Below are 16,997 nucleotides of genomic sequence, written 5' to 3'. Positions count from 1 at the left end.
ACTGGGCATTGCAAAGCTAAAATAAATCATCACATCAGTGCAGTTCGTCAATTTGACCGTGGCCATGTTTCGACTGATCTGTACAGTCGATACCCATTGCACGTGTACATGTTATATCACCTGACTAACAGTTTTCAAAACAGCCCTTTTTGTTTCCACCAGTGCGCATGCACTGTTACTTTGCATATTAAGTCACGCACTGTTGTAATGCAAGATTCCCAAGACGTTCTTTGAGTGCGGTTTGTCTACCGAGTCAGGTTCGTGAATGGCACTATGGGACCAGGAACATGTTGCGCACGGTACAAAGACTGTACCGTCTACCGTGAATTACCTCGCTAAGAACGTCTTGCAACGAGACTAATTTACAGTGTGCTGTTTCAAAACCAGCTCTAGAAACTTCAATACGCCGTTGTCCTACATACGTGTATATTTCACTGGTTTGCCGTATCAGTTCTACTCCATGTGTTAAATGTATACAGTGCATAGGATCGCTTGGGGAATAAAAATCTGCCCTCCAATGATAAATTCCATGCAAAGTTTTATCTGACCGGTGTTTTGTTCATTCAAAATCAAATGAAAACAACACAAAACAGGCAAATAAAACAAAAAGCAAGCCAAACGCATTCACACCAAATTGAATGTGTAATTAGAAAATTTAGTAAAAACCAAACTTAGATTAATTTCACTCATCATTATGGAGTATATCGGCATAAATGCTGCTTTTTGGTTAAATTTGTTTACTGTCTGTTGTAGAGTACACCAACGGAAGTGACCAGTTCATGAATTTTTACAATCTTAAAATCTACATGTACCGATAGGCCCTACAAAAAGAGCAGTGAAGTGCCTCTGTGCATGTATGTGGTCCTATTACTGATTTTGTTTTACACAAGCCAATAAAAATATGCATGAAATTTGCTTTGTGATTCTGTTGCATAAAATTTAACAGACCATTAATTTAATGGAAACAGGTGGTGACGCTACAGGTTAAGCCTTTTGACTTGGTTTTACATGCATAAATTTGTATCAGACAGTATGCATATTACTGACGCACTGGTCTGAAACCTCTGTGACAAGTTACGTAAAGGATCATTTGCTTTTCATGCATTTTATTCATTTCCAATAAGAAGAATTTCCAAAACCTAAGCTGGGTTGAAGAGCTCAGGGGAGAAAACAGTGAAAAACCATGCACCTTGTGATCACAAAACACGATTTCGTCAATAGCACTATTTACTTCCAAAAATCAGTCAATTGACTAATCATTGGAAATCACCTACGTTGTACATGTCTTGATTTGTTTTCTTAAATGGCAGAAACCCAAACAAAATAATTTTACAGGGTGTTTAGTACCAGTACGATCTTTAATTAATCCAAGTAAGCTTTTTGCTAATAATTCGGTACCGGTAGGTACAAATGATCCAATATGCCTTTAAAAGTGTATTGGTAGTGGGTTAAAATGTGTACATGTAGTTTGCTTTGTTTGCTAATAGACTAATGTGACGACCAGCCATTACTGAGGGGGGACCCCTGATCAATAGATACACACTGACACACACTTGCACGCAGGTGGAAGGTGCATGTATTCACTCAATGCTCGTTTGACTAATAGTGTTGCTAAAATGCATGTGCGCCTCTACTTAAGGAATGCATGCGATATGTGCGCAATCAATCATCAGCTTGTACCATCCTTGGAAATAGATACAAAAATTCTACTTTTCTTGAAAATGACAGCACACCAGGTGCCATGATTTCACCGGATGCTAGAGACTATTATTCACTTACAGTCAAGTAAGGTATTTTATTAATGTGGTAGTTTTGTGTTTTGATGTTTGCAAATGCTATACATATTACCTTTAAGAAAGTTCAGTTAAAAAAAAAAAAAAAATTTATCAGTGTTTATAAACGGAACAAGCAGTAAGCAGGAGCAAGTACATGTACGTAACACGACACAAAGAGTGCACACAAGACAAACAATTGTCAAGGTAATGGTCACACTATGGCCTGCTTCTCGGCAGAGTTGAAGTGTGTCTCGTGCAAGTAAATAAGTCCACCGCGCTCCGCACGCATCACTGTCCATCAAGAACCGATACTTGGTTGAAGTAATGATGGAGCACCGTTGACATCCATCTGACTTTTCCCGCACCGCGACATTTGGGTTGCTGATTGCTACCCGAGATGTGAAGCATGTGTCTCATGAATGCATTCTGTCGTCGACGAAACATGCTGTTCATATTGGATTGCTGAATGCAATGCAAATTGGATTTGCTTTTAAATTGACTGGTAAACTGTAAACGAGGATGGATGCATTTGCCAGTGAAAATTAAAGTTCTTCTTCCTCTGCTCATCGAGAAATTAATTATTTTTTTGTCAAAATGGATTTACTTGTTTTACCTTTGACCAGCAAATGTTTTGGGGTTTTGGGGATTTTTTTTTGGGGGGGGGCATCTAAAATACTCTGAAAACAATGGATGTTTTTATTATAGTGGGTTGTTTTGTGCTTAGCTATACACCAAAATTCCTTCCTGACGTATTGTAAACCGCAAATAATTTGAAGAAAAGTTGTAAAGTACACTTCTAAATAATGGTGATTTGTTCTTGTGTTTCGCTTTAAAAAAAAATTAAAATTTTTACATATTCAGGGCTGGAACTTAAAAATAAGGGGAAAGGTATGTAAATAGGCCATAAATGTACATGTATGCATCTGAATATATTGCTGAGTCATTTTAATATCAATCAACTTACATGTACTGTCTTTCCAAATTGTTTGCTTACGAAACATGAGAGGACAAAATTTATTACAAAATTTATTTGGATTTTCTTATGTTTTCGATCATCACGCTTGGTTTTGTTTCCTGCATTTTCTGGGTTCAGTAAAGATAAATGGAAAAACGATTTGAAAAGGAAAGTGTATTTTTGCTTGTGGGAATGAACCTCATACATGGACATGTTGTAAAAATGAAACACTCTAAACCTACCAGCGCATCTGCTCCCAGCAAACAACTGATAACAATTGTAAAAACAAAATCAACATTTCCTGAGATGGCCTCTGTCAATCCACGAAGTCATATGGTTCATATTATATCATTAAATGCACAGCTAGCCATATGTGATCCATAAAGTTCATGAATTTGTCATGTGTAACACGCCACATGTACTTTGCGGTGAGAGAAATTTGGGTGCATGTACTTCATAAGATCAATCCTTGAAAGTTTTTAGTTTTATCAGGTTTTTTTCTTGGGGGGGAGGTTGGAATTTAGTAAGTTTTCAAACGCGAATTTGAAAAATCAAAGGAAATAATGAATCAGGACAAAAAAAAATTGGATGTTTTGTTTAGTAATCTGTGTGCAGTATTGTGGTCCAAGTGTTACGGCGTTCAACTTATGTGCAACTCATGTGGGTTCAAACCGTGACAGTGTTTGTGTTTTTGGGCAAGACACTTTACTACAATTGCTTCTCTCCACCAAGGAGTATAAAGGGGCACAGGTACATGTATGAGGGTTAAATCTGCACTGCGCTGATCTTAAGCTGCTGCAGAAAACTGGTCAGATGGATAGGGGTCATAATTTTGTGAAGCACTTTTTATGACTTGTGCAACGTGTAACGCTTCTTTGTGAAATGGTTCGCAGGGCGCATCGCAGCAGTGCATTGTAAGTTACGGTATGACAAGTTTCATGATATCGGGTGCAGGAGTGATGAAGGTGAAACCTGTTGGTGAACATCAGCCATTAACCCTAACGGTCCCCAACCAGCCAAACTCCAACACCAGGGTTTGTTGGGATCTGTTAGGATGAGTACTGCACTAGTAAACTGACTGCTTTACATGGGAATAGGCATACCACACAAAAATAGAGTCCAACTGTGTATGTCCGCAGTTTACCATATGGTGTTGGGATTTGCAAGGATGAGGAAGGTTCCTTGTAAATCACCCTAGGGAGTTGGGGTTAAAGTACAGCATTTATCACAATGTCCAGCCCAGCATGTGAAATTAGACTATTAAAGTTCAGAAAAGATCACAGGTCAATGATAAAAAAAACACATTTAAAACATGAACAAGACTGGAGACAAGAAGCAGATTTCATGAGAAGTGTTCTTTAGGTAAATGCGTAACGTCATGGGGCGCCGTGGTCAAGTGGTTACGGTGTATAAATGGGTACCCGTGAGGGTAGAGACCAGAGTGCGCTGATCTCGGCTGCAGAGAAGTGGTCTCATGGCCTGATGAGCAGGGGTAATAACGGTGAAGCGCTTTGAGACCTACATGTAGCTTTGGTGGAATGCGCTATATAAACAACACCCATTATTATCATAATTACATTTAATTGCATAAATTCTGCAACATTCTATGTCATGAACAATTTCATGTACATGTATGACACATTACATGAATGCTTTGCAGTTCACAAGTCTGTGACTTATGCAGCAAATTATGGCATAACTTACGCAGTCATTTATGGTGGCGTAAGTTACGGCATACAAGCTTAAAGACAAGCTTAAAATCGACGATTTTACTGACTTATCCTGATCGTTGTAGAGCCTGAAATTGCCCAACTTATCAAGGTTGCGACTGTTACAGCAACAGTTCCACAAACACATGTTCCTGTTAAAACAAAATCCAAGATTAAATCTAGGAGCAAGTTAGGGCAAGAACTATGGTTCACTATAGTTCGGCTAACTACACTCTAACACAGGACGGTTGGACTACTTGGAACTGGACTATTTGGAACCGGATCACAGGGCACGGTTCCATCGCTGGTTACCAAAAGCCGTGCGTATCGTAATACACAGCAGGGAGCCAGGATCAAGAAGTTTTGCGACGACATTTTGACCAGCGTTTGACTAGATGTTTGCAAATTGTATTAGTGCAGGGGCATAAGTTAGGCCACTATGCAACTGATGTCCTCGCCGAACTTCGCTCTAAAATGAAAGCAGCTGAACACAAGAGGCTGAGCCATATACTCACTGTGCATGTCTGGTGTCCGGGATGTCCCTGTCCATCTTGAGTTTGTCGCTCTCCTTCTGGTTGAACTTGTTCCTGGCGTAGGCGTCCTCCCCTTTCTTGACCAGGGTCTTGGCGATGTAGGCCTTCTGGTCAAAGTTCTGCCAAGATTTGTCCAGCTCGCTGGGCTGGCCATGCTGGTTTATGCCGTTCGAACCGACAACCTTCCCAGCATCCCCGACGACGAGTTTGTCCTTCCCAGGATCCTCGACTATGAATTTAAAGCGCTTGGCTGCTTCTTTTGGCTGTGGGAGAGAAAGACAGATATCACACTTTGGTTAATTCATACTGATACAAAGCACAGTTCCTTTTTTTATTTATGACTGGAGCGAGGTTTGCACCTACGACCTCCAGAAAACTGTATTGAAGCTCTACCAACTAAGCCCTACCGGGGTATGTTGGCAGTTCTCCAGTTTGTCAAAGTCTTTGTTCAGAAGCCATAGACCAGTATGGCCAGGTGGCCATAGACAGGATAGCCAGGGATCACGCCCAAAGACACGATACTAGCAACATTAGCAAAGCTAAAACCTGGGAAATAGCAAACTCTTTTTTCTACTCTTTTTTAAGATCTTTTCAACTATTTTCTTTTTAGCCAATGTGCACTTTAAAATAAGTACAGAGAACATAACAGGAAAACGGGTTCCCGATGTGCAAAACTGTCCTCAGTTTGCAAAACTGTCCTCAGTTGAGAGCTGTTGCAATCCATTAGAAAAACAATGGTCTGACCTTAAATCCACCATAAAAGCACCTGTACATACCAGTACTTGTGTATTAATGCAATGTAAAAGTTGGTGTAATCATCCAACTTCCTGCATGAAAATTTGACACAGGGTATAAGACTGCGTTGAAAGTTTTTTTACTCAAGACGGGTAATGTTGGCTTGTGATCCATGCACTCAGTTTCAAAATCGTGATTTTAGAAAAGTACACTTTCTTGAAACATTTTTAGAGCATAAAAGAATCAAAGTGATACACTTTTTTGAGGGGGGATGCAATTATTTTGAAATATCAATGATGTCATCAAAACAAATACGCAAAAGTGAAACAAGAAGTGTTTTTGTAAATTTTACATTAGGAGATTTTTTTTAACTAAAGACTTCATCAAATCCATTAAAATTGGAAGAGGAAGCGATTCTGTGTTAACATTCTTTATTATTGAATACAGCTTCAAACAAACAACTGCTCCTCGAAATTGATGCACTGCCAATGTATGTAATTTCATCGTTCTTTCTCGGTATCCACAGTTTCTGATCTTGCGCTGGTATTTGAACTGGTACAAGAATGCGTGGGCCCGCTAAGGAACACACAGAATCCCGAGCCAACAATTCAAACGTATGGATTTCGTTTCTGTCTGGCTGCTGGAATTCTTCTGCTTGCCAGCCAAACTGACATTGTTGAATGATCTCCGCTGACCTCCAGTGACCCCTGATCGCACCCCGAGGCGGTTGAGTGACATAGTCACATAGTACATGTTTTTGTTTCTGCCATTGGCAATATGTTGTACACATACAGGAAAGACGGCGGTACACAACACTGGTACTTACAATCATCACTACCATGTGTGGATTATTTGTCTTGGAAGTGAAATATAGGTGAACTGGGTTGACTTTCCCTCCACTGAGGGGGTCTTATTGCAACAAATGTTACGGTCTGGTTCTGTCACAATAAACATGGATTTCTCAAAGGAGGGGGGAAGAAACAGCCAACAGAGACCTGGTTGCAAAATGTCAAACACACTCGCAATTCATGAGGGAAGAACTTTACATGTGTTTACTACGTCGCCTTAGACGACTTCAACATATTTGTCATGTATCATGTGACTGTATGCAAACACAGTGGAGCTTAATGAATGTTAACATTGTCATATTTCATGTATGGTGAGGGGCCACTGCATATTTGTCTAGACCCTCAACACTGTGTACCATGTGTACACATTCTACTACCCCTGTGCAGACCGTGCATATTTATATACAGCTTCCATATCAAGTCACATTGTAGAAATATTCTACAGGGTACATTAGAACCCTAACCCCCTCGTACTTCCTCAGGACTACCCTGCTCAATCCAACCGAGTCCAACCGGACTTTCCTGCTCAATCCACTGTGCCTCATTCTCAGTTGTCTGCTGAATCCAACGGAGTCCAACATGGCGTTATAATGCGGTTCAGTTGCCTGCTGAGTCCAACATTTTGCATGAGGAATGCTCAATCCAACAGGCTCCATCTGGTATGTGACATAGTTGGATCCTGTTGGATTCAGCAGGGTTAGGGCTAGGCCCGTTCGCAATCAAAAATATCCATGTTTGACCCGAGTTGAACTTTGAGATGTTGGCACCCTCTTTCACACTCGCAAGAATCGAACACGGCTTGTACACAGGTTCCGTACTCTTTTGGGTTAAAAGTCAACCCTGGTCGGGACCAGGGTTGAGAGGCTAACCGTGTCAAATTTTTTTTTAAATATGAGTGTGTACAAACTGGTACAAGTGTCAACAGTACATGTATACCTTAACAACCTGTGCTCGATCGAACCTGAGTCTGCTCAAAAGTGCCTTTTGAAACTGCTCAATTCATTAACCCTATTAAAGTTTATCTCCCTAGCATGATTTACTAGGAGCCATCCTGGCAAATTCCAACACCATATGGAAAACTGCACACAAATATTTTTGACTTTGATTCTGGAGGTGTGCCAACCCAATGCAAAAAAACTGTCAGTTTAGGCCCCCCCAAAAAAGTCTCCGGTTTCTGGTATGGAGCTTGCCCAAAAAGTGGTGCGGCGACGCGGCTTTTTTTTTTTTTTTGTACCTGATTTTTTTGCTTCAAATGTCGGCTGATGACTGCAAATGGTGCCCAACTAAGCTTAGTGCAAATATATGGGAGTCCAGAGAGGCCACATAAAGCTTATTCTCGACCATAACCCAATCTAAAAACACGTTAAAATTGTGCAGCAGCAGGATTCCAGTGAGTTTGGCGGTTTTGAGACTTCATCATTCATTGAAAAAAAAACTTTTTCATTTTGCCGACGCGCATGGCTACGACGACGCGCGCGCATACCAGAAACCGGAGACATTTTTTTTTTGGCCTTAGGGGTACTGTACCCATCCTGACAGATTCCAACAAAACATGCTGTTGGGGGTTTGATGGATCGAGTTTGTTAGAATTAATGGGACTGAGAATAAACAAGGGCAACTTGATTATCCATATATTTAATAGGATCTGGTTTTCCTGTGGTAGGACGGTTCTGTAGAGGTGCTAGTCACCTGTTCCATCTTGCCACTCGCTGGTTTAATCCGTATTCTTAATTTATTGAAATTGTAAATTTTAACCTGTGATTCTGTATATCTTGTAATATTTTTTTATATCAGCCAGTGGAGAAGTGTATTAAATAAATAAATAAAATATCACGTTATATACAATACCAACTTCAAATACAGGTTTGCTACAGGAAACTGTAGCCTTTCTATGGTCAGTTTATACATGTTATTGTTTGACAGCTGCAGATCGAAATGTGTTTGATCGCATGCATGTTCCATGAGTGATATGCACACCAAGGTTTGTCCATAGTAATTTCCTAAAATATGCCTTTGCACAATCAAATCCAGCTGCCTCTTTGGTCTCCACCTGCAAACACTTGGTTAAAAATACACACTGAAAGTCAAGGCCACCGAAGCTGCATTGTTCTGTCTCCATGTTATTACAAAATGCTGTGTGTAAATCTTGTCTAGTTTTTAGCTGCGGATGGCAGCTCAACAATTCGTCGTGTCTCCCTGTTAGTTAGTTAGTTAGTAACAAACGTAATCACCTCGTTCCTCAGGCCCTGGCAATGGGTGTACAATGTACAGTATATCAATGCGTCTCTCAGGCCCGGGCCCTCTTTTGTGGCACTTTAATGAGTCTCCACTGACAGCCTACCAATTTAATGCAGTCCTGAAAAAAGGGTCACTAGGGTCAAAACCTGATGTTTGTACTCAAAACACTACTCCTTCCAGAAATTATAAGGCACAATCATGCCAGTCGTGCATTGATCAACACATATTTGTTGGCCCGCAACTTCCGCGATCATTTCGAGCTTGTTTTTCTTCTTTTTCAGACTCCTGTCCATATCATTTGTACACGTTTTTTTTTCTTACCGGCACTTTGGGCACTTTGATGAATCTGATTTACTTTAAAGTTGGCAGAGACATCGACCAGCTACCGTAGATATAGTCATGTAGTTCAGTATCGTGTTGTACATTAGTGGAAATCTTGTCATAGGGAGGGAAGAACATGTCATCCTCACACTTTATGGCTGTCATTAGTTTGATAGTGCATAGATGATATTCCTGATTAGTCCCCCCCCCCCCACCATTGCCCCCCAAAATAGACTCATTTATTCAATTGCTATTTCCTAGCAATATCAAAGTTAATTCACATTTGAATGAGAGACCAAAAAAAAAAAATTCACAGACCTTTAGTTATTTAATATTTCTTTGCAAAAATGGAATAAATTGCAGCCCAAAAGTAACTGTACTCTCGCAGGGTGATTTCATTTGTGCACAAATTGAAATTCTTTTTCAGAGGGTTGCAAACACCCAATATTGGAAAAGGTACCGCTATGTACATATATGCCGACGATTCAACCCTCTGTGGGTTTCTCCTGAATCCTCCAATACTTCTCCCAGTAGGGTGGCCGACTTACTTGATAGGGATCTAGAGAAGGAATTGAGATGTGGAATTGGGGGTAATCTCAATAGTTTCTGGCATTTTTGTATGTCTTACCCTTTTGAGGTATCCGAAGGAATTTCACTGACAAATCATGCACATTCCCTAAACTCCGATTTCAGTTGTGGCTCAAATTACATGTTCCTTTTCATTTATAACAATTCTAACTATTGCCTCTATGTTTGAGTTCAAATCCCCCTGGTGACTTTGCAAGAACAAACATGTTCCCATTTTCCATTTCAACTGCAGTCAGAAATTCAAAACGATCAGTGATCCATCTTCCCCCAATGTGTTCGTCAGCGAGAAGCCTTTGCCACTCTACTCACTATTAGGAAGTCTAAGCTTCATCCTCTACCCTTAACATTGATTAGACAAGCACCCGTGGGAAATTGTCTTTTCCTCTTAAGGGTCTTTTCTTTTTCACATCGCATCGGCATCTTCTGATCAATGCTGCATGCCGACTCAACGGTACTGGGAGACGGACCGTGGTAGTGTAGCATTCATCAATTCGTCATGGCGACCATTCCGTGTGACGATCCCGGTCCAGGCGTAAAGGTGTGAAGGAGAAGGGAGGCGGAGCATAAAACTAGCGAGCACTAATCCAAACAGATGGGTTTAATCAACTGAAGCACGCGAAGCGGGGCAAATTCTTGGCTCGTGTTTGAAGACAAAAGTTGTGAACTCTGCATTCCCACTTCTTTAACACCCTCCATGGTAATAAAAACGACCTGAAAAATGTAAATCAAGTCTAAATACAACGACCGTTCAAGGCACGTCCTGGCAATATCAAATACTGCATCTTGGCATTGGGCCAGCATTCAAAATCATCCACAACAAATGATTGGTGGAACAATCATAAGCCAGCTACTGTGGTCACACCACAGGAAATGCTTCCTGCAGTGAGATCCATGTAGCTGATACATAATCAATCATTCATTCTTTTGTCAGATTTGCAGACTGGACGTCGACGGTGAATTGATTCAGCTCTGCTAAGTGCTAATGCTGATTGCGAAAAACTGAGAGGGGCAGTCTCAACACAGACCTTGGGACAAAAATTGCCCAGAGAAGGAACAGTATATTCCTACCATTTGGAAAATATTGCAGTATTTCAGTATTTCCTTCAAATTCACATATTTCCATGTACATGTACACAAAACTGGCTGAATTACTGAAGAAGTACAAGAAGAACACGAAATTTGTAATTAAGGTGAAAGAAGAAATCTTTTAGCAATCTTTTAGCTTGAATTGTGACAAAGGATGCAGGAAAATAGGGTTCTGGCAAAACGTTCCACAATGAGGCAGCATGACAGGAGAAAGAACATTGAGGAATAGTTCAACGTTAAGTTGACTTATCAAAATGAGTCTTCAGTAAACATGTATGAAATTGAAATAGCTTTTCCAGATAATGGTCTGTATAAAGCTGAAGCTGTAGACACATCAATCTCCCCGGATCTCTTGAGGGAAATCACGGCTTGGTAAATATTTGGATTTCACAGGGCCCCCAACACCTTGGGAAACTCTCTATCAACATTTTAGTCTGTTATGGGGGAAGTTGAGTAGCTGAAGTTTCTATGGCCGCAAGCCTCAGGAATGACTGTACAGACGTGCGGGGAAAGGGATTTGTGTATATGATGAAAATAAGGTTCACAAGAGACATGTACAGCAAAGTTGCAGTAATAAATTTCTTCCCACTTAATCTACAAGTATTCTTCCGAGGTGAGATTAAGCGAAAATTCAAAATCCATGATATAACTGGCACTGGGTTTGGAGGTCAAAGAGGGCCACAGAGCAATGCATATGAGCAAGTTCGATCAAGGACCATTGTTAACCATAGTTGGACTAACTCTGATCCAACGCACTCTAGTCCATGATGGTTGGACTAGTCTAGTCGACTATTCAGGACCACTTCAGATCACTTTTGTCACCATTGTACAATAATAGTGGTGATTATGTTGAAAGTATCATAAAACTACGAAATCACCATTATTTGTGTATAAAATAAACAGAAACATCCAAGTGTTGAAAAATTGAACATGTACGACCACCATTTTCTCACGGTCGTTGACAAGACAATAGTTCCACTAGAGTCGTTCCCACTTCAACTTCAGTGCGCATGAGCTTGGTACGTCACAGACCATCCACTAGTTAACCATTGGCCCTTGATCGAACTTGCCCCACGTACGTATGTATGGTGTATGGTGTGTTTGTATTTGCCCTGAATAAACTTTCATCTAATATCTTTGGGATCATCTTCAAAAATCCTCTTCAATGCAAAATCTTGGCATGCAAGTGAAAAAATGGCAGTGCCTGAAACATTTCCAAGAAAAAAATGACGCAAAACGTTGGTAAATAGTTCTTTCATCTCAAGTCCAGATCAGATGAATAATGAAGAAAATGGTGATAGATGCACGTAATTGTTTTCCAAACGATTTTGGTTTCTCCGATTATCAAAAGTAGTAGGCCTATTTACCTGCAAGTACAGACTTGTGGGCAAGTGTGGCCTAGTGGTTAAAGTTCATAACTCACGATCAGAGGGTCAGGGGTTCGATTCCAGCTGCTGGCCATATGTTGTGTCCTTGGGCAAGTCACTTCACCCCCACTTGCCCCTCTCCACCCAGGAGTATAAATGGGTACCGGTATTAGTGGGAAGTAACCTGCGATGGACTAGCATCCCGTCCAGGGGGAATAAATATGTTTCATGTTGTTTCATGCTACTGAAACCGGAAATAAACGCCGGCCTGATGGGCTACAATGGCTCCTGAGGGACTTTACTTCTGATTTTTACAGACTTGTACATGTACATGTACCAATACAAACTTGTACAGTGTAAAATTTAAAATTACTGCCTTCGTTTCTAACCCACTAAACTTTGCGCAGATACTCATTCATTGTACTAAAAGAGCTTAATTAGAATTAGGGATTCCGTTAAGAGCTCCGGTAGTACCATCCAGAATTTAGTGAAATCAATACCCGCACTTTAGGATTGGGAATGATAATTAGCATCCTGAACAGCCACAATGGGACTATTTGTCTAAGCAATCAATACTAACGAGTCAATTGTATCGGGGCAATTAAGACGGTGGAAAAGTGTGAGGTAATTATGAGCGAACAATTTAGCTGAAGGCCCTAGTACAACCTTCAACCTTGTACTATTTATGGAATGATTTATTGTTCCCTACATGATAACAGTAGCATTTAATGGGAAACAAGGCATAAACAAATGTCTTTTGTCAAGGGCATACCCCAAGGCTTCAAATGGTTTATTCAACAATAGCATAGAAGCTAGTGGTGGACATGTGTACCAGTATATGTGAGAACATTTGCTTCCTAGATACGAAGTAATTTTCCAGCCACCACATCTTTATGTGTACAGATTCTGATTCAGATATTTAAAACAATACAAGAACTTAAATCATTTTCCTCTAATTGGGTGTTAGATTCAGTCACCAGTTTACCTAGTTGTGTTCTTTAAATGATTATCTTTTTAAATACTTTTGTCCAAATGGCAGCGCCCAGCTCTTCAAGTGGCACTGAGTGGTTAGCAACTTTTTAAATCTTCAACAATAAATCGCCAGTGATACATAATTTTTTTTTTGAGATTTCTGATGTAGGAACGGCAAATTTCAGCTCCCGACAGCTCACGTGCTTAGAAAATGTCTGCGCATAATGTTCAGCTCACTAAAATTGGCCACAGTGATTCTTGTTCCAGGGTTCTCCTTTGAAGTGTCCCACATATCAGGAATAGCGACCTCTGCCTGAACTCCTCATATCACAGTTGGCAATCAGCACATAATACACACGTAGGGGTAATGCATGGACACGAAAATGTTCCCGAAAACATTCCTGCACACCATCAAGTAGTGCAGAAAAAATAAACCCTCAATAGAAATGGACCCTCATTCACATTTCGAAAATGCCAGTGAAGACATCTACATGTTTACATGTAGTGTTCACATGATGCACATGTACATGGGTAACTGTCATTCTCAAAGGTACATGTAGTCCGTTGTCACAGAGCACTGTCTCTTCATAACTACATGTACTGTACATGTACATGCATCAACTGTTCATACTTTCAGGCATGAGAATGAATTTCAATGAAAAAAAAAGGAAACATGTGCAAAAACAGGGAAAAAAAGATGTGAAATCAGGCCAAAAAAGCCCCAAAACAGGCTCAAAATAAATGAAAATGCGGCAATTTGGGCAACAAAAAAAACAGGAATTCCTGTTTAAACAGGAAGATTCTCATGTCTGTACTTTGCGCGAACGCGAATTTGTGATGTCATTGCAAGTATTCACGCTGCTAATTCGTTAAAAAAAAAAATGAGCACATGTCACGTCAGCAAATTTCGCAGTGCATATTTCCTTTGTCCAATTCACTTTGCATTCGCAAACATACATGCACATGTACATGATTTGCATACCGTTAACATGTACATACATGTTCACGTCCCCTTTTTCAATGTGTTTCCACCACTTCAAGTAGTTTCCACCAGCGTGCACATGAAAAGATTAAAGACCACCGGCCCGCACGTACTGGATTATTCCAGCAGTACAGCTTTGGGCCTTTTTATCATCAATATCTCATTTATAACTCAAAGTGAATCATCGTTCTTTGTGCATCGGGAAACACTGTCAGACTGATTCTAATCGCGAGGCCTCGCGGTTACCGCGCACGCATTAAAAAAAAAATTCTCCCTCTCTCTCTCGTCTCCCAGCGCGGGGACAATCAGCGAGATTGAATCAATAAGAATTATCTGACTTTAATCGGGCAGCTGAGGCGACAGAAGCCGGGGAGGCCACTGGCGTCTTGAAGGAGGCATCTGTGATGTCTTAGCATTAGAGGAGATGGCATTGTCAGCTTAGACCTACCATAAGCTCATTCAGCCAAACATCTGCGAGTGCTGTCTGTCCTTAACCCTAACTCCCTTGGCAGATTTTGCTATGATCCTTCCTGAATCTTCCAAAATCCTCCACTGAGCAGGAAACTGGATAGAAAAATGTTTGGTCAGGTCTTAGCTCCATCTTCTTCAATCCAGCATTCTGAAAGATTTGACAGCATTGAAGCCGGTGCAGACTATGTTACCTGTGGCGTCATGCCAACAGGCAACTATCTGCCGGGCAATCCAGACATTTAAGCATCTTTTGCACATTCTTTGGCCCACATTAAACAGTAAATTATGTCAACATAATGGGGAGTCAGGTTGGCATAGCCATTCTTTCCTTGCCTTCCACCTCTAAAACTGTAACTTCTTCTCATTGTATTTTCTTTCCACAGGTTTCTTCAGGCTTGCGAGCTACAGTGCCTGGGGCGCTTTTGAGGAATCCTTGGTTTGATTACCAGAAATGATTAATAATAATAATAATAAATCATAATTTCGTACTTCAACAGATATACTGCGTATGCAAAGCTGAAGAGAACCGTTTGCTGAAAGTCAGCATCACGTGACCACAACATCCAGTTTTGTAAACAAATGTCACAAGGTCTATACCCTTAGGCATAATGTTCAGTGAAACATTTCATTTTGTTGATTTCTCCTTTTAAGCAAATTATGTTGGGAAATTATACACTGAAAAGTACTAAATAGCAGCAGCCATGCAAACACAGTAAAGCTCTGCAGAAAAATATTGCCAAGTACCGATACATGTACAGTACAGGATATGCCAAGCAAAAACTATCTGCGAGGTCACAAGCAACATTCGTAAAAATGTTGGTGCTTATCAGATGTTTGTACTAAACAACTCGATCAAATTGGCCCTTTAGCTTTACCAACTCAAATGTGCAAACACAACTTAACCCATCTAAAAGCTTATCCCAGGCCCCAATTTCATGCCTCACTGCTTACTGCAGCAAGACAATTCTGTGCTAATGGTTAGCGTATTTCAAGAAATTTTGGCTTATGCGCATGCGTACATCCTGTAACTAAGAACTCTGTGCTTTCAAAGTTAGCACAGAATTTTCCTGCTAGGGCTGTTAGCACAGAATGGTAATCGTAAGCATGGAATTCTGTGATTAGCAGAGCCATGAAATTGGGCCCTGTTAGGCACAAACATTGCTATAACTTAAGCACAGATAATATTTGCTTCATAGCAGACACAGGTTACCGCACAATATGTCATGCAAAGAATACTGTTCGAATGGTACTCAGCAGACTTTTGCTGAGCAGATACATTGTAAACTTGCTAAGCAACCTTTTTTTACTTTGCTATTGTGATTTGCACTATTGGTGATCGTGCAAAATTTGTTTATATGCGTTTGTGCAATCTATCGATCATGTAGGAAATCTCAAACTTTACTTCCTTTTTTCAAAACAATCTTCCAGAGACGTGAATAAGAAGGAAAAGGCAAGTGACTACTTAAGAGCAACGCAATTGATTGAAGGCAGCACGATTGACCGACAAGGCAGCACAACTGACCGACAGCACAACTGACCGACAGCACAGCGCGACTGACCGATGGTGCAATAGCACAGATCGACTGATCGCACCCAACAGCTCGGCGAATTTGGGCCCAGGTGTTTCCGTCCAGCCCAGCTTCAACAGCCTGACACTCTGTGCATGTCATTAACCCAATTCCTACCTAATGGACAGGTGACACACTAGATCGAATGCCCAGTCATGATAATTCATCTGTTGTATACCTATCAGGTTTACAAGTAGGTGTTATGGGGAGTTTACACAATGTAATAGGATGTCACTTCAGTATCAAGTTTCTGAAAAGGGCTGATAATTTTAAAATAGGGTTTTTTTTGGAGTGGGGGGGGGGGGGTTGAGGGAGGGTTTGCCTTCCTGTTTGAAATTCAACAGCGTTCAAGAATTCACAAATGTGACTGGATCTCACGAAATGAATCTTATCCCCAACCCCCTAGGCCCTTTTTGCTAGGAACCATCATCAGTCCTCCAAAATCCTCAAAAATTGTTCACTTACGTTCAAATGAAGGATACCCAGCACCTCAATCCTTCAATATTGTCAGACAATCCTGCCTCTCAAAATGTATTAATCCTCAATCCTCCCAAATCCTCCTCCTCTTCAACCACCGTTCATCCTCAATCCTCAAAAATCCTCACGTGCTTCAACACCATTCATACCACATCCACCAACATTCTCATGTTTCTCAAACACCATTCATCCTCAATCCTCCAAAATCCTCAAAAACCGCCGGGAGGATGTTGGAGGATTGAGGTGGGTTAGGGTTTTAAGGACATCTAAGGCCAATTTTGTATGTGCTCTTGATTTTCAAAAAATGTACCACTTAGTCCGAAGTCTTTATGTACAGTATGTACGTGTTCATTGTGTGTCTGAAAGGTTGAG

The 16,997-nt window shown here is 40.7% G+C and overlaps 1 protein-coding gene across 1 annotated transcript in view; it reads right to left on the bottom strand.

Annotated features, from left to right (window-relative positions):
• LOC119744582 (polypeptide N-acetylgalactosaminyltransferase 2-like) overlaps positions 1–16,997 on the bottom strand; it is a 92,188-nt gene that overhangs the window by 56,239 nt on the left and 18,952 nt on the right. The window contains exon 2 of the mRNA XM_038220578.1: positions 4,955–5,235. Within this exon, the coding sequence (XP_038076506.1) occupies positions 4,955–5,235 (281 nt within the window). The remainder of the gene's footprint in view (positions 1–4,954; positions 5,236–16,997) is intronic.

This window comes from Patiria miniata, unplaced genomic scaffold, assembly GCF_015706575.1.
Source record: "Patiria miniata isolate m_02_andy unplaced genomic scaffold, ASM1570657v1 HiC_scaffold_7, whole genome shotgun sequence".
NCBI classification, from domain to species: domain Eukaryota; kingdom Metazoa; phylum Echinodermata; class Asteroidea; order Valvatida; family Asterinidae; genus Patiria; species Patiria miniata.
Note: the sequence above shows the minus strand (reverse complement) of the source record. Positions and strands in the feature narration are given on the sequence as shown.